The sequence below is a fragment of the Gymnogyps californianus genome, chromosome 1 (genome assembly GCF_018139145.2).
Source record: "Gymnogyps californianus isolate 813 chromosome 1, ASM1813914v2, whole genome shotgun sequence".
In the NCBI taxonomy this organism is placed as follows: Eukaryota; Metazoa; Chordata; class Aves; order Accipitriformes; family Cathartidae; genus Gymnogyps; species Gymnogyps californianus.
This window is the reverse complement of record NC_059471.1, coordinates 124,237,221-124,263,236: the sequence shown is the minus strand read 5'-3', so window position 1 is coordinate 124,263,236 and position 26,016 is coordinate 124,237,221. Positions and strand designations below refer to the sequence as shown.

At 40.1% G+C, this 26,016-nt stretch overlaps 1 protein-coding gene across 1 annotated transcript in view; it reads right to left on the bottom strand.

Annotated features, from left to right (window-relative positions):
- IMPG2 (interphotoreceptor matrix proteoglycan 2) overlaps positions 1 to 24,624 on the bottom strand; it is a 56,618-nt gene extending 31,994 nt beyond the window's left edge. Inside the window, exons 1-5 of the mRNA XM_050912618.1 lie at positions 24,546 to 24,624; positions 22,954 to 23,214; positions 12,584 to 12,750; positions 3,258 to 3,289; positions 3,136 to 3,159 (exon numbers count right to left, since the gene is read on the bottom strand). Coding sequence (XP_050768575.1) covers positions 3,136 to 3,159; positions 3,258 to 3,289; positions 12,584 to 12,750; positions 22,954 to 23,214; positions 24,546 to 24,624 — 563 coding nt within the window. The remainder of the gene's footprint in view (positions 1 to 3,135; positions 3,160 to 3,257; positions 3,290 to 12,583; positions 12,751 to 22,953; positions 23,215 to 24,545) is intronic.
- Between the last annotated feature and the right edge of the window lie 1,392 nt (positions 24,625 to 26,016).

Sequence of the window (26,016 nt, the reverse complement as noted above, 5' to 3'; positions counted from 1 at the left end):
TGCACTAGCCTTACAGGAACAAACTTTCATCCTGCTGTTACATAATTGTCAGTAATGCGGGATTGTGAGTTATTCTGGGAAGTAAATTACACAAGTACAAGCTACCTTTCTGTAGGCTACACTAAAACTATCCTAGCATTTAACTAGCTGAAACCAGCTTTTTCCAGCTAGAGACACAGTACTAACATCTAGGTAGGATTAAAGGAGATGTATTAAATTATTTAAGTCACAGTTTCAGTTCTACAGCTGTTTATAGCTTTCAGCACAGTTTTGCTTTAATCTAGAAAGGTAGTGTAGTTAAAATGACCAACAGATATCAAGGGCTTGTCTTCTGTTCCAGATCAGGCCCAAAGTAAGAAATCGTTTCACAGAAACAATTGTTTCACAGCAAAAAAAGATTGGTCAAAGCTCATAAAAAGAAAATACTCTTCTAGTTTCTTGTGCCTGGGCTATGCTCTAGAAAACGAACCTACTGCAAAATTTCATGTGTTCTTATCAGTGGGAAAACAGACTGAGAAATATGCCTAGTGCTAGGCCTCCAAACCGAAATGACTGCTTCTGCATATTCATCAGAGAAACTGGAGTTCACCAGAGGGCAAGTCAGAGCACCCCTGCTAGACCCCTGCTTTGAGGCATCCTCTGGAGAAGCCTGTCCTTCCCTAGGAACGTGGAAGCCTCACCTGAACATCTCATCTAGATACCCAAAGCTGGTGCTTTAGGATAGTCCTCCCATCCCTCGAGACATGAGACCAGGACAGTTCCCCGTTCTGACACAGATGGCACAGCTGGGTGGCGAGACAGCCACATTCAAATCACAGCGTTGCCCTGCACTGGACCAGCCTCTCCCAGCACACGTGGGTCAGCAGGCGACGACAGCGCTGCCCAGGAAACGGCAGAACCGCACTCACATCTCCTTCCGTGCAGGAGGGACTTGACGCTGGATTTCCCACACTGTGCCTTAGGGACTTGGGGGTGATCCTGGGTGGGGTACTTACTCTGACTCCTTACAGAACATTTTAAAAAGGTGTTCATTTTATTCTGATGTGTACTGGGAGATCTAGTATATTTTTGGAGGAAATAATAATGTTGGCTGTTGGCAATACTGAGATGGCTCACTCACTCCTCTTGATGGAAGACGTCTGAAGTTAGATGACATCTTCTACCCATGACAGCCAATCATGGCTTTGTTTTTATATGACCCTGGCTTACAAACTTCACATCTTAAATCATGAATGCTCTAAGATGTCCAGAATGCTCTTAGAATAAGTTTGGGTTTTTTAATATTGCTGAAACAATTTTTATTAATTTATTCCCAGTGCTCCATTATCCAGAGCAAATCTACCTGTTTCTATCTCACTGCTTCAGTCCTGTATCACTCTCTTTATGCTATAAAACACTATCATATCCAAGCACAAGACAAACAACAACTTTTAGAGGAAAAGATATAGTAAAACCAAAGTTTAAACTGACGGTGATAACAAAGATCCCATCCTAAAGCTATGAACAATCTGAAGTAATATATACTGGGATAAAAGCAGTGTATTTTTGAGAGAGATACAATACAGCCTCACAGTGAATTGTGTTGGGTAAAGTTTGCCAATTGTCTACTGGAGCCCCTTTAATGCCTGTCACAAAGCACTTGATAAGATGGCTTTTGTACAAGTACAACATTAATCACTGTGATCCACCTTTCAATCAGACGTTGGGCTTTTTGCATTGTTAGGTTGTTTAGCCCAGTGCATGCAGTGACTCTAGATTAATTCGTGTTGACTCTAATTCCTCTCATATATCTCTACATTTACTAGATTTCCTGAATGATCACATAGAGGGATACAGTAGGTGTTCAAACTCAAACTTCTTCAGAAAGATGAATTTTTTCAGAGTCTCCAACATTCAGACTCAGATAACTGTATCTCTGAATTCACATTTTCTGATAAATAAATTGTGGTTCCCATTCATGTAAAGAGCCAGCCTAGAGAATGACTGATGCTAATGAGAAAGAATCAGAGTTTATAAGGACAAGATTTATTTTTTTTAAAGGTATTTTCTCTTTGAAAAGCAAAGCATATAAAACTTTGATCAACGTTGATCATTCTCAACAGAGGAAGTTCTTAACAGATGTACGCTACCCTGTTGACCTGGAGGCTTCGGGGAGCGCTCTTGTCAGAGGAGTGTTCAGCTCAACAGGACAGAGAGAAACCAGTCTCTCAGGAATCCCTTTTGCCCTTATTGTCTCATGTTATTAATTTTAATATATAATGTTGTGGTTATGAAATCATTATGAGGATACCTAATTTGGGAAGTTGGGGGTTTTTTTAAAGTCTGTTAAGTGATTGCTCTTCCCAGTAAATGAATTACTCATATTTATCATAGCTTTATGTGGTCTGTAAAGCAGGGAATTGAACCTGCCAATTTTTCAGATGAGTTCAGCACTAGGTTGTTTGGGTTTGAATTGCTCTAAAAATAACAGCTTAGATTAATTTCTGAGTTGGAATGCTGTAATAATAATTTGAATTGGTTTTCCTTTCAGTTCAAAAAAAGACATGAAAATAACAGGTCAAGTTCAGGTTTGCTTTGGTAAAAAGAAGCCACAATTCAGACTAGTTTTCATTTTTATTGCCTTGTTAAAGTGTGAGGAGCCCAAGCAGCCAATTCTCTTATAACCGTTTTTAGAGCACATCTCTTGAAAGTTTTTTTAAAAAGCATTTCAAAAACATTCCACTTTTGTTTTTTGTAATGATGACCAGGACTACCTTAATGCCTTTGGGAAATGTTCGCAGGATAACCGGAACACTAACACAAGTAACTATGGACACGTCTCTTTCCCAAAAGACATTTCCCCCACTAAACCTCTTCAGGTAAATAGCCTGCATCTGTGCCCGACAGCCAACAAGGTGATGACATACTTAAGCAAAAGCACAAGCCCCAGATTGGCTGAGATATTTTGAGCATGCCAAGCATGCCAGGACAGAGGTTCACATGCAAGAACCACAGGGTTTCTCCACCACACCTTTCTATATGCTCTTTTGCACAAAGGTGAATTTTGTTCATCTTCAGTGCACAAATCAACTCCAGCAGCAGCAAGAACTGGAGAAAGGACCGATCAGGAGCCTTTAAAAAGGGAAAACTACTTACCCACATGACCAATCAGTGCAGGAGCTGACGAGAGAGAGAGAGAAAAGGTTACAAAATGTCACAGCTCAGCCCTGCTCTTATCTCCAGAGAGAATAAAATGCAAGGCAAACACAGATACTCACCTGCCCATTGCTTCCTTTGTATAGGACAGTTTCTGGAAAACAAACAAACAAATCCTAAGTATATTTGAGTATCATAAAGTGAAGGGAATTGAAATGCAGTTTATACCACTTTGTTTCCTCCCCTGTGCCAAAATAATTCTCTTTTCTTTGTTGTATGTTCATTTGTTCAAAAACTATTAACTATAAGTTCAAAAACTATTAACAAAGTCCCTGCTGAAAAGAAAATACATCCTACATTTCCAATATACAACTGAAACTCAACAACAGACGCTGTAAAGAGCACTAGGCTTGTCAGAAGATGCTCTGCATTTCTGCATTGTCCTGCATTGTTCTGCAGGAACAATGTTCTCTCACCTTAGAGGAGGCTAGCAATAAGATCCTTTTAAGCAAGCGGTCTTAAGAAATACAGTATTACTTCTGCTACTTGTCTATAGATTTAAAACCATCTTTTTGAAAGTACAGTTACGGGTTAAAGTAACATAGTAGGATTAGTCTGATGACTTTGTTTATCGTTACAGAAGTGACAGGAGTGACATTTTTTCATTTATTGGTGTACAAAGACTAAGACAGGGCTACACAGTTCACAATTTTCCATCAAAATTCTCGTGGTGTTAGTGCCGTTGGTTCTAGAGAGGAGTCACAGGAGTTTCTGTGAGAAGCCCCACAAGAAGCGGAGGAGATCCTGAGCAGTTCGCAGCATGATAGCTATCGAGGAATAATGCTGTATCCTGCTGCTGTACCAATGTGAACAGAAGATAAAATACTTATAGAAGATTATTGTCCAGCCACAAAATTTCTGTTTCTCTCTGGTTTGGGGGGAAAATGCATTGTTAGGTGGTTTGTTTATCGGGCTGGCTTTCTTTACATAATCAATGCAGATATATTTTTCAGTAAAAACTCAACCCAAAGTGGATCAACTCAAATATCTACTTTGAAGTTAAATTACAATAAACTTAACACATACTATTTCCACTTTGAAAACTTCTCTGCAAAACACCCATATGCATTTAGTGACCTAAGGACTGTCACTCTAAGCTATCCTGGTGATTCTTTTTGTAAAGGAGGGGTGAAAAGGCAAAAGAGACTTTTTGAGCAGGTTAGCCTGCTCATTCTCTTCACCTGTGTTTCTAAGGAAGTGTAGAAGTTCAGTCTTTATTGATTTGGAGCCACGTCAATTACTACCTTTCTCTTCTTTCCAGGACATCTGTGGACAGTAAGTGTGATCACAGCTAGAACGGCAGGCAGCCTGGATATCGGCCTGAGGAGGGCTTGCCAAAATACTAATTTGAGTCAGTTTGCTTTTCAGCATGTCCTTTGGCCAACCTTTATCGTACAAGTCCATTAAATGAAGTATTTGGAGATACTTTAGGATGAAAAACTAGACACAGAGAGACCAGTTTTAAGTGACAAACAAAGAAACTAGCAAGACTAGGTAGTCTACAGTGAAAAGTCTAACTCAGGGCCACTAAAACTGTACTGGACTTTGGAGGTTTTTTTAAGGGGTCATGACACTGCTTTATACAGTGCTTGTACTCAGCTTTAGTGCACTGGGATCTACAAGGAATAGAGAGACCGATTCCCTCTCTACAAGCTTTTGGAAAGTTATATGCAAGTCGTAGCCGATATAGTAAAAGGTGTTTGTTCATTAGAAAAAGAGACTTTCTTCCATATTCAGTCAGTCAAGGCAGTTTGTAGGTGCTATTAAAAACAAACCCGGTTATTGGGGGCCCCACACATCTTTTTAATACCACCTGGTAGTCTGTACCCAGCAGCTTTACTCACTGGTCCACAAAGGCCATTGGCAGCAGAGGTCAGTATAGTCCTGATCATTCCATGGAGCAAGGAAACAGAGACGCCCCAGCGAGGGGTGCCTTGGCCAACGCTCTGTTGCAGGGCAGCCTGAGGAGCTGGTGGCACCCAGCTTTCCTGAGCCTGGGTCCCAGGACTTAACCAACATGTCTTGCTATTTCCAAGTCTTCTATTCAATAAATTATAAGAAGAACTTACAAGAACCAAACCTGAAACGCCAAATTATTATTTTAATGGTCAAGGCCTAGAATAACAAATATGACACGCTGTCTCCACATCCACACTTAAAAAAAAGGCATCAAATTACTAAGTTCTCATCCAATTTTGTAGTAAACTAGCAAAGCCTAATACTATGTGATTGGCTTTGAATGATAGCCTCTGTGTAGGGTAGCTGGATTATTCCTTAACTCACCTAGTTCAGGACAGAATATTCTCTCTTCATTGCAAATCATATCTTTTGTGAAATAAAATAACTTTAAAAGGATAACATGTTTTAAATGACTGTTTAAATGACCTGACTTTTCACCATGCTTTCTCAGACAAAATCTTCCACTGATTCAACAGCAGCTTTGAGAAATAATGGTAAAGATTGTCACTCTTACATTTGGTTGCTATATAATGTTGTGAAGCTATTGGAAAAACAACAACAACAAAAAAAATCCTGAACTGTAAATTACAAATGAGTTAATAAAAGAATTATCAGTCATCCATTAAAACCCATATGCCAATGCAAAACTTGCACAGAGATGATTATCATCTTGCAGCTTTGTGTCACAGGTAAAATCCTAGGTTTTACAGTAAATTCAAAAGGCAAGTATGATCTCAATACCAAGTCTTCAGGTTCTTACAGTCTACAGAAGGCTGAAAAACAGATTCATACATTTTTGATCAGTCCTACAGACTGAAATATAAGACTTGTTTTTTATAATATTAAATGGTTTTGGGGTTTTTTTCAGCTGAGGATGTGAAAATGAAGCATCTCCCCATTGCTAAGTTGGCATGGTCTGCAATAGTTTGTAGTGTGATTGCCTTCCTCTCTCTTAAATGTGTAAGTTGCATTCCAGTCTGGGGTGGGGGCAAGCGCTGACATATTTTAATCTCATGGCAAACAGGCACCTTTTTCCCCTAATTAGAAGCCAAAGGCTCTAGAGTTCTAATATTGGCTTGGTTTCTCATTTAGTACAGAATAGCCTCTGCCAAATCACCTCACCTCTCTGGCTCAGTTCCTTCATTAACAAGATGGAGTTATAAACATACCTACTGCACAAGGATCTACAAGGATTTATTAGCACCTTTACCCTTTGAATACTTGAAGTGATCTATAAACAGTTCTACATAGCAGCAGCAGCCACACCAAAGCTCAAGGGGATGGCTTTTACTCAGTGAAGCTACCTCTGGCAGATGCTTTGTACAAAATTAGTTCTCTTGAAGCAAGACCTTCAATAACATTATTAGACCAATTCTTCTAAAGCTGGGAGCTGAGTTTTGTGTCAGTTGCACTAGCGCTTCCCTTTCTCAACAGAGCACAGTTAGTTTTATATAATGCAAAATTATCACGAATTAATAAGAGTCCATAGCATTAAATACAGGCTACCACAAATCACATACAGTACTGACTGGATGGATGAGCTTCTGTCAACTCGTGAACTTGCAGAAAAGCAATTATATAGGATACTCTTGTCTGATTCCAAGAGACGATTATTATGCACAGAAGACAAAATATCTTGGAGATAACTCTAGGCAGGAGAAAAGGGTGGAGGAAATGTCAAGGAGATCTTAAATAATCTCATATTAGTTTAATCCCATCTGTGTAGGACTGTACCAAGCACGTTTGATTTAACCCACCTGTACACATAATTTCCAACAGGAAAGTCATACCAAGAAACAACTCTCTCTTTGCCTGTCCTGATTCCCCACCATGGTGCATGGCAGAACCATGCTCTCACGGAGGCAAGGCCAAAGCACTGGGGGGAATTAAAGGAAATGGATGACAATGTCCAGAACTGAAGCTGGAGGGAAAGGCCAGGATGGAGAGCAGTGCTCTGAGGCACAGCCCCGACAGATAAGGTGAAAATATGGTCTACAGTGAGTAAGAGGAGAGACTGCAGTGAAAGCTTAGTGGAACAGAAATTGTTTTAACCATGTTCAACTTGAAATGAAGGCTAGAGATCCATGGAAACGTGTCAGAAACAAGCTAAGGGTCCAGTCTGCCCAGGAGGAATCAGCTCCACAGCAGAGGTGAACTCTCGACATAGAAGTAATTCTTCAGTGTGTGTTAGGCAGTGCTATCTAGAAACGAGGTGCAAAACAGGGAAAACAAGGAAGAACTACAGATTTGCAAAGTAAAGGAGCTGATCAGACAAGGATGATGAGGATGAAGCATCGGTTCTGAGCTCTGCCTGGAAAGAGATGAGCACAGGCTTCATGGCTGCCAGTTTCTGTGCTGTGCCAGGTGTCAAAGAGAGACCGACAAGGGGGATTTAGGCTGGAACTGGAGGAGAGTGACCAGAGAGAATTAACACAGAAAGAACTTAAGAGATGAAAGGGAGATGAGACAAGATTTGGAGAAGCAACTGTAGCTAATTAATCTATTTGCATATAAGTGGTGAAGGTTTGGGTTTTTTCTTTTTAAGTTAGAGGAGGCTAAAACTTGCAATGCAAAAAGAAAGAGCCAAAGTCAATAGGAGAATAGTAAGTGTGGAGATAAGAAAGGGGGTGAAGGAAATCTGACATAATGGCTCAAAGGAGGGCAACAGAAGAAATTTTTTTTGCATCTGTAAGGGGCAATGGGGGGGTGTGAAAGAGCAGAGAAGATCTGCTATTTTCCAGATTTAGAAGAAACTGGAGATGTTCTATGCAAATTTTAAAATGTTAAGGTATCTAAGTCAGCAATCAAAAAGATACTGGAAACTGTGATTAGGACAGTTGATTAAACAGAGAAAGACAATGGTTAGCAAGGAAGATCACAGAACAGGAAGAGAAGAGACAGCAGAAGAGGTCTTTCTGCCTCAGGAACCTTAGGAAGACAAAATCATCCACTTGTGAGGTGGTCAGAAACTACAGCACCAGGAGAAAGTGGTTACAAATTACTCACATCATTGGGGTGCTACATCCCACCTTTGAACACAGCTCAGAATTCAGGCAAAATCATGTATTTTACATTGTTAAGTGCCCATTTCAGCATGCTAAGGAGGTGTTTTGTTATGCTACCCCCATTAAGGTACCCTAAGGCAGGGTTGCCTTCTGCCCCTTTTATCCTAGTCTCTGTCACTGAGCAGTTAGTCTGTGCTCCAAACACACTGAAACAGATAGAGCTGCTGAGGGGCTGAAAAGTCAATACTAAACAAAAGTACTGCTGAGTCAACACAACTGCAGGTTTTGTATCTTGTCCCAGGAGCTTTTCGAGTTGACTTTTGGTAAGTGAGCACCTCCTGTCACAGTTTTGGGGATTCCTGGGGAAACTGTCTGCCTTTTGGTTCTCAAAGCTGTAGTACAAACTCCTTTCCACAGCTAACTCTCAGCTTAACTCTTGGCTCTCGGCCCCACGAAAAGGTGTGCACAGCACAAATCTCCCTCTCACCAGCAACCAAAAATCACACAGACCTACTTCCTTTGGAAAGGATTCATGACCTAATCCATGTTGTCACATCTCATTTGCCCAACGCTGTTCAGATATGCTTTGTTACACACATGGAGCTGTATATGAGCCCTCAGCAGGTACAGCTGAGTATCTCAGCGGGTATAGCTGAGTATCTGCTCAATGACTTAAGTTACATGAGCTCCCTTAATTCTTCATTTCTCATGACAGCTTTTCTCAACATGCCTTGTTGTTGTAGACTGTCATCAGATCTACAAGGAACAGCAACTCATTAAAACTTTATTTTCTGAAATTTGATTGAAGTTTGGAGAAACAGAGATTGGGACACGTAATCTGCCATGAAGGATGGATTTGCCCTGTTACATGCCCACACTGAAAGTGCAGGATGTAGACAGAACTTTACACAGCGGTCTATCTACTTGTTTGGGGGGGGGGGGGGGGAGAGTATTTAAAATAATTTTTTACGGTTGGCATAAATCTGTTTATCTCCTCCTGAAAATCTGGCAGGTGATTTGCTTTAAGAATCTGATGAAAACTTAGTATATGTATTATATATTACTGTATAACATGCATATATATACACATGTGTACAGGCAATCACACAGAGGCAGGCCTCAATTCTCCAAGACAACATATGGTGCATAGCTTGCTTATTACAGAGCAGGGAAAGCATTGCCTTCTGAGGCACACCTCCCGTACCAGCAGAAGCCATCATCTGATGGCAAAAGAGCAAATTCCAGCTATGTATGCCTTTACCTCCACCAAATTAGTCAAGTCTTTTTGACAGACCATTAGAGACTGAACAACATTTTTCCTGAAGAAAAAAGTATGAGAGCTGGGACCAGAGCTGGTCTAAGCTCCATCTGATATCCAGTAAGAAAGTGTATCAAAAGCAAGAGAAATAGAATTTTTCTTTACATGAACTAAGCCATTCTAGAGCAGACATTGCAACATCTGTAGGTGTGCGACAGTGATTACCAGGGATTAGAGGAAAGGGTAAGAAATAAAACCAGGAAGGAAGGCTAATAAAGTGTCATTTATTTACACTGCTCAAAACAGAAATTCCACACTATTAACAAAAATAGCATGAAAGCAATCATTTTGCTGAATTATTGTTTATTGAGAGCAAATCCCACAGATTTATTTTGCCTAATTTTCAGATATGCTGAACTCCTTTTGAGAGAGAGAGGGAAAATTCATGGCATACAGCACTTCAAAAACTGAATTTCATGTTGCTATCTACCAAAAAGTAATACAGAAAGACACTCTGGAATGAGACTGCCAGAAACTGCCAACACGCACAATACAAAAGAGGTGGCAGACCAATGCTATGTCAGTAATAGCCAATAAATACCAAAAGAAAAGCAGAAATACTTTGAGGAGCTGCAGGCTCTAAAATAAATCCTTGAAATTAACCACAGATGATTCACAGACACTGGAGAGCAGAGGAAGATTAGAAACAAGTGGTATTTAATACAGCATGTAATGGCCAGACAAAGAATTACCGCCAAACACAAGGCATGTAATGGCCAGGCAAAGAACTACTGCCAGCCACGTATGCTGCTTCTCTACAGTGCCAGGCAGAAGTGAGTCTTCCTTTTAAGCAATTGAGAGCGTGGACTATTCCCATGTATCACGCACGCACACTACAGAGTACTGTGCATGCTGTGAAATGATGGCAGCCCTTTGGTGAGAAGTGCTCAGCACTTTATAGATAAAAACCTAAGGAATGAAAACAAATACATGGCAACAGCTGACCATGAACAAATGAATGAACATGCTGTAATGAGAGAAAAAAAAAATCCCACAAGTAAGGGAAAGGCTTAGCCATGCAGCTTGGTCAGCTTAGCTGGTGAAAGCGGAAAGAACAAGAGGGTAGGACACAGTGCTTTAGAAAGTGCGCTCAGTCCCACAGGCTGATCCCCAGCTCTTACCACCACATTAGACTGGAGCAAGCAACTAGCAGGAGGAAGGACATTCTTAAAAGCAGAGTCGTAACCGCTGCATCTGTTTGGACTTAATATTCTCAGAGCCGCTTTAAAGAGGTTTCACACGCTGACAAGCATTTTGTGCATGAGCACATATGAGAAAGGGTGAGTCAGTACTAGAGTTAGCAATTAAATCCACACTCTGACCTATGTATTCAAAAATACACCATCAGACCTTCTGAAGCTGGCTGATTGGGGGATGGGATAGAGTGCTCTTGCCTTCAGTCTTTGGTTCAAATTTAAATTGAGTTCAGGCTTTTATTTCAAAAAAAGTCACCCGATAGATTCGTGACATTTTATGTGGAGCACAGTGGTGACAGCATTCAATCCCCGTTAACACAGACTAGTCTCCCATCAAATCAGCCCAACAACCATCACCTTTTACCAACTGTGCTGAAAACAAATAGAAGGATGAACAGTCTTTTTCCAGAATATTGAATGCTGAAGGGGATATATCCATCTACAGGAGAAAGGAAACCTAAATTACACATAAACCATCTGAATAAATCATCAAACGCAGAGCACTTTATCTGACTCCACTGTAATGCTGAAGGGCCATACCCAAAAAGGTAAAGCAGCAGTGGGAAGTTAGATGCATCATCCTGCTTCCAAGAATCATCTTGATTTCTTTTAATAAGCTCCCACTATAGATTATCTCACTGCCAAAATCTTACATAAAGCAATGATACATTCACTGTGCACATAAAAAGTTCACGTGAGTTTTATTTGCCTCCATCTTTTTGCCAAGTCTTCTTCTAAGGACAACAGTACCATCAGACATCACAGAGGCAAACTTTGGCTAGCATCCATCTGTGAAGACTAACATGCAGGCTCAGGAAAAAACCCTTCTTTCCATCATCCACAACAGTTTTCATACTCACATTCCCTAGTGCACATTCCTAGCATAGGAGCCCATAAAAAAGCAGAAAGGAAAAATGTCAGCACATCCATACTAGCGGAACATTACTGATTCTACGGGATCGTACATTTAAGACTTATCATAAGTTTCATAAAACTACTCTTCCATTAGCTTGCAAAAATAGAAGACATTGTAATCTTAAAGAAGATCCATAAACCACCATACATTTTAAGACAGCCATTTATCCAGAGGAATTAAGATATCTGCTGTATCTGAGATGCATACAAAGTTAAGCACTTAATTTTAAAATTCACAAACTCCTGAAAAGACATCTTCATACTTCATTTGAGATAGGCTTCTTTAGTTTAGCTTAATGCTCCTTTTATTTGCTTTAAGCTAAAATAAGCTTGCTTCAACTGAAATAACAGAAAATACGCCAAGATATTCAGCAATTTTTTATTAAGTTGTTTTACACTCGTACTCCAATTTTAACCTCTGCAAATCCTCATGGTGACAATGTTATCAATTGCCTTCATAGGACACCAAAGCTTTTTATATTTATAGCCACACTCATTTCAGTCAGGCTGCAGTGCACACACATCACAAACCTACAGCAACATAAAACATCAAACAAGTAATTTTTCCATACATCTTGGTAGCATCAGAAATACAGCTCAGAACTTCCTGCTTCAAAGTGCCATTTGGACTGAAGGCATCTCCATGTGCAGTTCAGAGCAGGAAGGCTGCTACATGCCACAGGGGGAAATGCGCCACAGCCTGCCTCATGCCATGCTGCCTTTTCAGACAAGGGGTCTAGACATCATCTACTTGTCAGGAACATACCTACTGAAGACAACGTTCTCTTCATCATCATTGCTTTTCCCTCCATCAGATCAGTTACGACTTTGTTTTTGGAACTGATCTCAGAACTACGGATCCAAGAGCTGGGATACTCATGCCTGTCCATTTTAAGGGCTCCACATGTTACCACTTGCAATATGCCAAGCTGCAAGTTGCAGTGGGACATTACGCCCTTGCTCATGAGAAAACACCAACCAGGTGCTGCACCCACCTTCACAATCAGACTCCGGTGCTCCTCAGACTGACTGAAGTTCATGCCCATTTCAAAGATGCTCATCGTTCCTTCCTCACACAGGCTCATCCAGGTGTGATATTCTTCACGCTCTGGCAGTCTATCCCAGAACGTCTTGAAGACCTCCCAGACTGTTTCCTGACACACTGAAGGCACAAGAAAAGTCTGGTGTTAGTACAACAGGAGTGCTTCCATGGCATGGGTGGCCAGGATAGTATTGTTCAAACATTGTATGCTTTTCAGTACATGAATATATAGAGTGCAGTGACTAGACACCTACATGTAAACGTGTAAGGCGTTGAAGGGACTGACAATGAAGATCTGGTGGATCTTCCACACTCATACTACCTCCCTCCCTGATTTTTTTTACTGAAGTAATTAATTACATCATTAAAGAAAAAAAGAAGAGAGCAAGAGAGAGCGCACTTGTCTCCTAACAACCATCAAGAACAACAGTATTTTCACTGAGTGAAACTGCCCTTGATCAATGGGTCAAATTTGTAGAAAATTCAGAAAACTAAAATAGCGTGGCAAATGTCCTCACAGAAAGTAAAGCTGGAGCTTAATTTGTAAGAATGACAGTGGCACTGATCAAAGTTTTAGAGGCTCAATCAGTAACAATTCCTTTGGACTCACCTTTACATGGAATTTAAAATAAATTTCAGAAATTATAATAGCATTAATAATTTGAAAAACAAGGCAGGATGATGACATAACAACATCATATGCTAAGAAATAAGTCAATCTCTAACGCTACTGTATGTATGCACTAAGAAAGAACTGGACATCTCTGACTGAACAGACAGTCTGCGGAGTAAGGGTTAAATTATCTTGTACTACGCCAGCTGCTTTAGCCTCCCAGTCTTGCACGTGCTCTTTGCCAATCAGAGCAGTTGGTCACACAACGGCCAAGCAAGAACCTCTCTGTGACCCAGGATAACTGGAAGAGAGGAAGATGTACAGGATTTTCCTTGTGTCCTGGAAGACATTAAACAACATTAAAAGGAGAACAGCTCTAAAAATCACTTGTAGCAGATGCCAGCCTGGAGTAGTAGCAGACAAACCTGCTTTTTGGCCTTAATCACATTTCACTACTTATATATACACAGTTCAGCAGAGGAATGCTTTGCATTCAGGGAAAGTCCTGACATCATAAGCAAGACCCTACAGGAGACTGACCATGAATCTATCTTTGGAAAGTCATTTTCTTCAATCAGCTTAAAAATAAGCTCCAGGCTGCCAAAACCAGTACCTTACTGCTATTTCTTCTTGATACTCTGTACTCTGAATTCCAAAATCGATTAAATGTACTTGTGTAAAACTTAATACATAGATCACATGTGGAAACATATTTTCATTCAACCAAGAGATGGACATTTTTCTTCAATGCAAAAGCTTTATAAATAACAACCTGAAGGAACTGTTTCACATGCAGTAGCATCCTTAAAGCTTAGCTGATTCTGCCACGCTGGATGGCACCATGCAGAAAAAGCTCTTTTCTCCACCCCAAATTTCAGTTTATCAGAGCAGTTGAGACCATTTCTCCATTGTGGAACTCTACAGATAAACAGATACCTCTCATTTCCATGCCACACTCTGGACAGCTTTCCTACATGGACATAAGCCTTGTAGCTCATTTGATATGTATGACTAGACAAGAATACAGTCCTCAAACTCCGCATTATTAACTATCAGTAGCATATTACTGCTCTAGCACCCCTCCAGCTTCCAGGTAGTTAACTTTATCTGTAAGACACAGTAATTAGGTAAGGAGTACTGGAGATGCTTCCAATTAGTTTTGCTTATGCATCTTTATTAATCAGAAATAAATAGCCAAATTTACAAGCATCCATGCACCCTCTCACATTCCCCCTCAAGTTATGCTTGCTTCCCCAGCAGCTGAGGAAGCAAACTCTTTGAGGCAGGGACCACGTTTCCATATGACCTCTGCACAGACGTCAGGCAATGAAGCCATAATCCTGCTCTGGGATTTCTGGATCCTGCTGGAGTACTAATAAGCTTCCTGAAGCAGAATGACATCTGTAATATCCTCTCTACCATCCCACTCGTAAGAGCTGGGCATCCAGGAAAAGACCAAAGTCTAGTTTCAAATCCAGAAGCCTACACTAAGGAATACCACTCACTCTCATTTCTTTTGGCAGTACTTGTATCCTGCATTCTGACTAATGGATCTTTCACTCCAGGTGCAACATCGTACAGCAACAACCCTGCAATGAGATTATTCCCTGTGGCTGGGCTAAGTCTTCAGCAGGCTATCAGTAAGAGCTGAAGCTATGGCAATAGCTTGCAAATACATTGCAGGGGCACTGTCTAATCCTATAGTTTTCAAATGGCAACAGGCAAAGGACTGGCTTTTCAGTTGCAAGTAATAATTGGCAGTAATAATTGAAGGCAGTTTTCCTTAATGCTCTTAAATAAGTTTAATCTCTTTTTTAAAATAAATGTGATGAGACAGTGTCTTGCCTGAGTACAAGCTGCTGCTGTATGAACAGTTGTCCCAATCAGCTCCCAATAGATTAAGGATTTGTTGTGTGTCCTTTCATTTGGAATTAGACACCCCACTGAATTCCAGTCCCAAAGGCTTTGTGCCATCTGTGGGCTCCAAGCCCATTAATCAGACCTAAGCTGTCAGAACAGGGTCATATTTTCTGTGGAAGGAGGAAAGGGGACGCAGATAAGGAGTCACATTCTGTCCTCTGTAGCCTGTGTCCTATCTAGCCATTTCCACTGCGGTGAGCAGTAACAAGTTGGACAACATGGTGCAAATTGCTTCTGTATTCAGAAGGAAAGGGCTGGCCCATTTCTTCCTCCCAAGTAGTCTGAGAGTTTGTTAGTTCTGACACACAGGGAGGGATTAAAAACTCCAGGCAAACATCTACCACGACTGTCATTTAAACACTTCTGTTAGCCTTGCCCAGGAAACTGCATCCTCAGCCACGGTGAGCTGCTTGCCACACACAGTCACCCCGCAACCTTGCTGACACGCTGTCCATCTTGTCATTGTCCTATTTATTCCAACTGGCCAGTTTGTAAAGCAAGGGATTACTTTGCAGGATAATAAATTCAGGCCGTAAGGACTCAAACCAAGAACCATCCCCAGGCATGCTTACCTATATGCTGTTTAAGAGCAAATTCGTAGCCTGGCTAAGAGAAGGAACAATTTTGTTTCAGTCTTTCTTTCTCATTCACCTTTTCAATGTTTTGTAGTTAGATGAGAGTTGCCACTCCAAGCACAGAAAAGGAACAGCACAGTTTCTTCAGTGCGGTTCAAATTACACCCATGTAAAGAAAGAGACAAGCACGATTCTATCTCCCATCTCTCCTTCAGGTATGTCAAAGAGGGGGCCAGTTCTTACCATGGCTTCATTGACATGGCCACCCAGGGAACTGAAGAGACACCACCCTCACAGTGCATTCAAGTTCCCTAATGAATGTGATTCACCTTCTTTTAACTTGAAGATGGAGCCCACCCCTGTGGCGGGTTTTCAACTGTCTGCTGGTGAGGGAGGTTCAAAGTTTCTTATCAACAAATTCTTGAGAATTCCCATATAAGAAAAACATGTTTTTCATAACTAGATTATAAGCATTCTGAGACTCTGTAGACAAAACTTGGAGACATAAAAATGTAAACAAAGTTAAACAGGACTTGACTGGAAGCTTCAGTAAATAACTATATTTTACTGTATAAAAATAATTTACTATCTTTCCTTTCTGACCTTCCAGCAACTTGCCAGTATCTGTGCCACATATGCTATCTATATATGCTGACGATAAATGAAGCAACTTTTGACTAATATTTAAAATAGCAATTCCTTGAAACGAAAATAGAAAATAAAAGAAAATGAGAGTCTGGGCGTGGGGGGGGGGGGGGGCACGGGGGATGAAACAGGTTTACCAGTAAGCTTTTTGACTAGCAATGTAACTTTGAATCTTAAATATAAAATGTTTAAAGTAGATAGGGAATGGAAAAAAATTGCAGCATCAGAGCTTACAATAAATGGACAGGAGCCCAACAGTTCAGAGTTATGACTGAAGCTGCTTGCTTAATACAATGTGCTGTGTTAACATACTCCGACTATTAAGTAAAATAAATCTGCTGTACAGGCTTTGCGTTATGATCTTACCAGGAATTAGGTTTCTAAGACTAGCTGCAAAACCTTTAAAAAACAACCAACCAAGCAGCCAGCCCTGCCAGGATCAGGAAGGAACTGCTGAGCAGACCCAGCAGTGCTGCCACATGCTACCTGAAGAGCAGATCAGCCCTCAGGGCACGTGAGAGGAGCCTGTCTTTATGGCTAGATCTCACGCCAAACTTTCACTAGCCTGCTACGGGGGTAGCCACAGGCACAGATACATGGGACAGCATTAGCAACACCAGGCACTGGACGAGACAGGATTTGTGATGAGGCCTCTAATCCCTGGCAAACAATACTGATTAAAAGCATCATAAAATCGAGATCAATCTTTTAAGGCAGCGAGCTAAGAGCCTTGAAGCTACACGTGGGTGGGAAGGTAAGCTCCTCTAGAAAATTACTTCCTTCATCCTATGGCTGCAGGAATAAATAACTTGTATTTTAGTGTTACCTGATCTCTCAGCTACTTTGCCATTTTCCGCAGAAGAATTCAGATGTTAAAAAAATGAAGGCTTACGAGATAAAGAGAGGCTCCCTGCTACAGAGATGTGATCACTCCAGCTGTCTACAGGAAAGGAAGCAGGTATGCAGAAGACGTGTAACTGACTGACACAATAAACCAGAATTCAAACCAACAATGCAAACCAGATCGCTTGTTCTGTAATTTTTCTCCAAAGTATATTTTGCATGCATATACTACATTTTGCATGTACTCCATCCTGAAATGCCTCAGAAATTAGAAGTCACTTAACTCATCACTGAGATAATCATCTTCAAGGTGAGAGAGGAGGTCGGAAAAATTGAAAGATCAGCATGTTTGGCCCATGCCCTTGTGCAAACTTCCAGTTGAGCAAAGTGTCATAGGCACTTAAAGTAGGCCAGGTCTTGACTTTTTGGCCGTAACAGGTTTCAAAAGCTGCCTCAGAAAGCCGGACATGTAGTAAGACCATATGAATCCCAGCATATCTACTCCGGAAGCCGAAAAGCCCAGCCCTTGGGAGCTTATCTGCTTCAAATGCAGTGTTTATGCTCAAGTAATACTTACAAGTAATAGAGGATATTCTGAAAAGCTCAAGATAAATTGTGTTTCGGCCAAACAAATTCCACATCGGCAGGCACAAGCTCTTTTCAGTCCTATAAATGTGCAGGAAGGGGTGAAAAAAAGTCTATTTGAAGCTTCCTTTCCTAAAGATGTCATCATTGTTTTCAAAACCTCCAGCTAAGATTTGTGATGAGATGATCTCTCTCTGTCTCTGAAACTGTCCTGTATGGCCTCCTCTCATGCACCTGGGTAGGACACAGCGTCTCCGTGGCTCCAGCTTTAGCATTCAGGATGCATTTATCTCTCAAATGAGAGACAATTAGCCTATTACACTCAGTCTGTGCTCAGGGATTTCTGAGGTTAACAGAAGGGGCACCACATGACAGCACTGGGCACCTAGCAGGGAGTAGCGTGGCTTTCTGGCCATTTGTGTAAGTGGGCAGTGCTGGAGTTTAATCCCAGTTAAATCCCATTAGTGCTTCTTAAGAGTTGAATCGTGTACAGTGGCTAGGAGCACTGAATCAGGCTGAATATTCTATTTTGAGGCAACATGAAGCCAACTCCTTCTCCTCTCTAACAATTTCTGCACAACTGAATGGCTTAATTGCAGTGGGTTTTGATGAGGACTACAGTGACAGGGAGACTTACAGACACCTCCTAAGAGATCTTTCCTGCAAAGATTTCGTTACCACTTGCTAAACAAATTAATATACACACATGCTGAGAAATCACTTCATCTATTGCTGAATCCTGCTGTGTATGGCCTATAACATAGCAACCCTTAAACAGTATACACAACAAACCAGGATTTTAAATTAAAATAGTTGAATGTGAATTAGCTAATCCACATGAAAGATTTTTTCTTTGAACACTAACATACTAAACTCTAGCACATAAACTATTCTCACTAGTAATATTTCAGTAATTACAAAGGATTGTCTTTCATGGGAAAAGTCAAGATTTTTAGAAGCATATGCTGACATGTAAAAATTGAAATGTAGAGGGAGACAGAAATAGACCTTCTACAAATAAACTTCAGAAATTTATTGGCTATGAGCTATGCATAATATGTGCCAGGGATGAGGGGGAAACAAGGAGAAAAGGCTCACTCAGCCAGACACTTTATTTATTGTATGCTTGTTTAACCAGGTATTTTTTTATGACTTTTGACTGTTTGCTTTCATCATTATTCAGCAAGATTTGAATAATTTGTAACATTTAGGATTTCAGCATCAAATTGAAACTTCACTCTTAACTCTGTCCATGTGCAGAACATAACATCATTATTTCTAAAGCTTCCGTAAATAGATCTGAAGTGATCCAAGAAAGGGAAAAATGAGCAAGCTCGGTGCTATGCCCAAGATTACCAAATCTAGAGATTATAATCATGCACAGAACTTCATTCCTGAGAAATACCTTTTACTCTTGCCAGAGTTCCAAAATGTCCTTGTCTCTCATCAGCTATGACACACTAGAATACGGTCTACTTCCTTCTTTGGTCAGTACCTTTAAACACTATCTTTAGACTTTCAGCTTTATCTGAAGCTCTGGCTGACAAAAACGGTTCTGGCAGAGAGACTATCTGATCTACTCATGCGAAAAGAAGATGTACTCACTCACGAGCATACACCAAATTGTTTAAGACAGTGGATCACAGAAGGAAAAAATGCAAATGGAATTTAGGAAAGGTAGCTACCAGAGTAATTACATCTCAGGGGTGGCAAAGAGCAGCAGTATTAACCCTGAGCCATGGTGTCAAAAATCCAGCAGCCTTTGTTTTACACAATTAACAGGCATAGGATAGGGAAACAGTGCCAGACATGCTACCTTGCAATCCTTATCTTCTTTCTGTTTTACTGGCTAATTCAGCTTCCAAGTCTACTACAATCCTCAGCCATCTACTGGCAATTTACATCAAAGGAAATGGACAAATTCACTGAACTGTCTACATAAGATGACTGGTCATGACAGACTTTTGGTCTGAGTGGGTATGGCTATTTTTCATATAAGAAGTTTTATTTAACAGGGGCTTGGGCTACCATCTCCCTGTCAGCAGTAAAGAACATCATTATTCATAATCAACATTACCATATACAGCACACTCACTATCTGAAATCCCACCACTAGATTTCCACAAAATCTGTTTTGTGAGATCTCCAGCTGCCCATTGGACACACTTTGTGTTCATCACAACAGTCCAGCTATGAACCACCACTAGATTTACGTGACTCTTCCAGCGGCAACCATAACATTACTACCATTTAAAAGGACGTGTGTTAAAAACACTGTGTAAGACCCAACCCATAGGCCTACAGTACCCAATCTGTAAGCATCTACGACTGATTTCCATCTCCGTATTCTAAGAAATGAAATACAAAGCCAGCCAACAGCAGCAACCTCCATATACAGCTACAAGAGATGCAGAGACTACATCATACTGGGGAGTACAGAGACAATCATAATCCCAGATTCACCTCAAAAGAGGCTGAAAATAGTATCTTCTGCTAATGCAAAACTCAGTTTGTTCTGCAATATGATTGACTGTAGGAATAAATCAGCACTTCAGAAATCTGTCTTCTAGACTGCAGGTGTAGAGAAACAAGTACAAAACCACTCCTATTCTTGGCTGGTGCTTCTGACTACTACAGTAATAACCACCACCACCAGTGAACGTACCATTACTTAGACTTTCAGATGCTGAAGGGTGCTACTGCTGTTTTAGAAAATACTAATTTTTCTCCAGATCCCTGTATTTTGCCACCCTTTGAATTTTTTTTATGATTTATTATGTATTTATCATATCTCTTTATCTTGTGTCTTTTTAAGGCTAAAAAAGTCCAGATGTTGTAGTCTGAAAAAAAAAAAAAAAGCTGTACACTGTTGAGCCTACAACTATATGACATAAGGACTTGCTTAAAGTCTATGAGAGAAATGTTCGTCAGTCAGTCTCTGACACTAATAGAGGCTTTAGCAAGCTAGCAAAATAAATAAAGCTAGGAGCTACAGATAGATAATTATATTCCCACCTGTTTCCTTCTAAGGTAGATATAGATAGAACAAACATAATCTGGATAATCAGCACATGCAAACCTTTTTCTGTTTTTCTAACAAACTCTTATATCAGAACAGCAATCAACCTTTCCTTCCACGGTAGTGGCACTGTTTATTGCTGATAGTAAAGTAAAACTAAGGAAAGAATAGATTGTATTGAAACCATCCTTTCCAGAGAAAGTATGGGATATTAAAGTCATTTCTTACTTCAACAGATACAGAATAAAAAGGAGATTCTAAAAATGCAGACTGAGATTGAAAAAAATCAACAGATTCTGTGTACCTTCGTATTTATTCCCTTGTGGGGTCAGTTATTTTTCTAATCACTGACAGTAGCTGGTCTCTCGGTGCTAAACAGTGACCACACTCTTTCCTAGGACTATTTTGTTGACAGTGCAGAGACAAGAAAGTCCATCTCACTATTTTATCGCTGTGGTGATTCAGTTAGCTAGTAAAAACATGGTTTCAAGAAAAAGCTGGTATATAATTCAGTAACACTCAAGGAACAGCTTTACTGTGAATGAAAGTAACAGCATCATCAACTCTCACTTACCTCAGGTGCATTTACTCAGGATGTGATTAACTAGACATCACCAAATACTCATGGTGCAGCACACTGCTGCTAACAGAATGAAGATGACAAGTTGCTTGAACCAGATCTTGCTCAACTTGCTGCTAATTAAAGTCACCTCTGCTACCTGCAGAGATCTTTTTCAAAATTTTTAAGTTAAAAGTGCTAAGGGTGGTCATAGCATCTCTAGTCAAGAAATTCTCGTGGATTGTGGAAGCCGTAAGTCCAGTAGGGAAGCAGATGGAGTAGGTGGATTTTTGGTTCAACCTAGGATCATTAAGTTCTAAAGACGTTTTTACAACCTAATTTACAGATCTTCCTTCTTTATTATCACTCACACTTTTGCTTACTTGGTATTGCCCTTATGTACCCCTATCACAGATAACTGAGGGGTGACTGCAGTTAAAGCACATAGTATGGATTCATTTTGAGCAAAACAAAGAACAGTTGAGTGTTATTGGGCAGACATAAACAAGAAGCTTGCAAAGCCTGTCAAACTGTCTGTGTGATCAACGTCGACATCCCTTGCAAGCTGGGCACAATTCATATTTGAATGAGGCTCTGATCCCATATAATTCCACTTTATTCTCCAAATACATTCTTTATGTTTACTTTTACGCAGACACTCAGCAACTCCCCATTTTAATTGTTTTTCACTGCTCTAAGTGAATAAACTGAGTTACCAGTGGGAGTCTCTTCTATAGGCAATCAAAAAAGTCTCATTAAACATGAGTCTCTGAACACCCTTCCTTCTCCTTTAAGTGACAGCAGGTCTTTCCCATTTCACCAATTACGTGCAACCATGTTAAGACACTATGAATTGTTTGAATGCTACAATACAGAGACACACAGATACCAGGAAGTGCTGCATGACCTCAACGCCCCATTCCAATGTTGTCAGACAGAAGGAATGCACCATATTGCTGTAATATTTCATCACATGAAAGAAGCTGTTACTGGGATTATTTCAGCTTTTCAGAGAAAGCTCTGTCACACCAACTTCTACATCTTAAAAGAAAGGCTTCATCCCTATTATACTACAGCCTGACACACAGAGATTGGCTTTCTAGACAGAATATACTATGCTTTGCACAACCAGCCATAGTCAAAAGTCACATGGCTCAGACACCAAATGCCTCAGACTTGACTCTTTTCTGAAAGACCCCTCGGTGAATTCTACTAGCACTTGAAGAACACTACATAAAACCAACAAGCTCTGTTGTTTAGCTAACCTGTACATAACCTATTTTTCTTAGCATTCAAATTGTTCTATGAGAAAGGATTAGTAATTAATAAATACTAACTGTGGTTTCAGGGATTGAGAATTTTTATGATATATGAGTGTAACCATAAGGTGTTTTTTTAGCTCAGAACAGCTCTAATAAGGAAGATTATCACAGAAAGAACTAAGTTTGTTGGGTAATAATGTATTTCCTATGGCCTGGTATTTATTATGTTTAAAAGCTTCATCTATTTTTTTTAATAAATAAATGTTCTTTATCAATTACCCATGAGATGTACATTCACTTACCTCTGAGCCTGAAATATTTCAGATGGTTGGCAATAGCCTGCTCAACAGATTCATCAGGGCAGATCTTAACTCCACTGGGAAACAGAATGGACCGCTTCCTTCGTAACAGCAAATGCTTGTTGACCTGTTCAGCCTCCACGATGCCATTAAGCTTTTTCAACTCAGGAGGCAGAGAAGGGTTTGCCAACTGCCAGCCACTGAGCTGAGGGGTTGGTGAACCATCTTCAGCCTGTCCTCCTTCTGCAGCTGAATAACCTTCCGCTGTAAAATTAAAACCACCCATAAATCTCTCAGATGAGATAGTGATGCAATCGTATGTATCTTAATGCCATTGCTCCGGTCTCTGAAGGACACAACAGTACTTTTTTTCTGTTAACAAAACCTGTCTGTATGACCGCACTATTATAAACAACCTTAAGCTCTTTACAGCATCCCATCAAATGGTAACACAACCTAAAGCTCTAACCCTTTGAATGCTAATGTTTTGTGTTTAACTTCCCTTCTGTGATTTGGCTTAAGTCAATGGGACTATATTTGTGAATAAACACATATTTAGAAGCTTTCAGGGCCAGAAATGAAATAAGTAATTAATTAAGAACTCCCCTTATTCCATACTTTCTTTCCACAAGAAAGATTTATATCCCTTGCAAAAAGAAAGCTGCTTGAATTGACAGCTAGCAAGTACACCTTTCACTACCATGAGATAGGTGCCTCTCCAACTGCAGCAGAGAAAAAAAGAAAAAGAAAAAGAAAAAGAAAAAAAAGGGCTCATCAGCTTTAATTTTTTTAAAATTCCCTCTTATGTTAGTTGCTCCACATCACTCCAGAGGAAACTTTACAGTTTAGGGAGAATGTGTCTATTTCGTTTTAACCTGACAGTCTAATTCTCCATCCTCCACAGTCAGCTGATCTGAAATTAGTTAGTTCAACTTTCTTCTTTCAATTTTTCCCCAGAAAACATGCCTGAAGAAGAATCATAATGAATCATTTATTAGAGAAAGAACAGTAATAAGTGTACGGCATTTTTCATCCCACAGATTATAAACTTATTCTGCAGCTTCAAAGTCAATAGCACCTTTGACTTCGATGACTGAAAGATGAAGAAAGTGGTTATTTCGATGGTATATTAACAGTCAGCTCTAGTACAGAAGACCACCACCAGATGCTACATCAGACAGAGAAGAGAACATCAAAAAAGGTCACTAAGGCAAAAGCCCAATCTTTACCCAAACTGACACATCTTCAGTGTCCATAAGCAGAAGACAGAACCTCACTTTTTAAGATTTAATACAAAATTATTAAAGAAAAAAGCACCAAGTAAAAAACTTATCAGTATTTAATGCCTCTCAAAGTCGGAAAAACTTGCCTCCTGTAGCTACATTCTACATTCAAAACAACACAAATGCACAGTAATACCTCCTGGAAATCACTCTAAGTATTCCATATTTACACTGATATCATGGCACAGATTTGACCAAACATTTCTCTATGAGTCCCCTTTGTTATAATTAAAGCAGAGAGGTATTTTTATTTCTACACAGTGCCATAGGTAAACTTTGAAAACAAGAATATAAATAAGATTTCTGCATTACCTGCAACTATTTGAAGATCGCCTTTAATCATTCCCAAAACCGGAAGGCAAAGAAAGATTTTCCAAATGAAGCCAAACATACTTATTTGCGTAAAAAAAAACCAATATGCAAGGAAAAAAAAAAAAAAAGAAAATCCCTTTTAGCAAAAGAGCTGTTGTCTTTAACGTATCCTTGAGCCAACCAAGAGTATTGCCCTTCTTGAAAATATCTTGACGTCACATATAATTATCTTTGGAAAAAACATTAGGTAAAAGAAGTCAACCAAGACATCCTGGGAATGTTCTTTTCAAAGACAGTATTCCGCTTTAGTGAAGAAACAAGAAAAGGTGATGGAAGTAAACTCCTTGGAGCTAGCAGATGGACTGAGACAATTTTTTAATTTTAATCTGGCCAGCTAAGCTCTTTACCAGAGCTTGTCATACCATTAACAGACAGTCCAAACAAGGACAGCACCTTTCACATTTAATTAACCACGTTTTTTCATTGGCCTTTCAATTTCTGCCCTTTTTTAAAATCATGCTGACCACAAAACATCAGAGGGAGCACACTAGTCCCCAGTGGAAGGTCTCAGTGTGTTTTGTCTTTTGCTTGTACAAATATATGTATCTAAAAATGCACTGACTCGCTTAAACACCAATGCATACGTAGATAACACCAAAGCAACCTTTCTGTAGGACTGTTTCTTCTGGTGACAGAGCTAATACAGCCCTGCTGCCCGAGTCTGTGCTAAAGGAGAAAATCTTGTGCTGTTACACCACTGTCCCTCGCATCCCAGAAGCAGTGCTTCCCCCAAAGATAAAGCCAGGGCAAGGCGTCATTCTTTCATCTCCATTCAGGTATTATCTGACATGAGCAGTAGGAACAAATTAGTACAGATACCTGAAGAGATGATCAGCTAAGAAGAACTGCAGAAAGGACAGAGTGCAGGAAAGCAGCAGCACTCAGCTCCCCTCCTGTCCAGGGTCAGCTCATTGCGGGAACGTGTATGGAAGCTGTCCTGCAATGGCAGACTGCATTCGTACCACTAGAAAAACCCCATCAGGGCGGTCTCCTGGGTGGCGTTACTCAGGACTTGTTGGTTATGGCATTCAGATCAATCTGAGCAAATTGCTGGTTTGTCTGAAGTGACTATTTTTGGTAGTGGTTTTGCGTAAATATTTCAAAGCTGGATTCCCAAGGCTTCCCAGATGATGGTCTGCAGAACATTTTCACAGAGCTCCTTAGGTATACAGTGCTGACTCCTCTCTTCTAGCTACTTTGCTGAACTCCCAGCAATTCAGATAACACTGATAATTCCTGATATTACACACAGGACACTCAGAGGAATCAAATAAAACCACCTTTGTTTTTAGGCTCTGTCTTCTGACATCTAACAGACTCTAATTGATATTTTTCAAAACAACAACATATTTTCCTTGGGTTTTTTCCCCACAAAACTACTAAATTACATGTTAAGTTAAATCACTGAGCT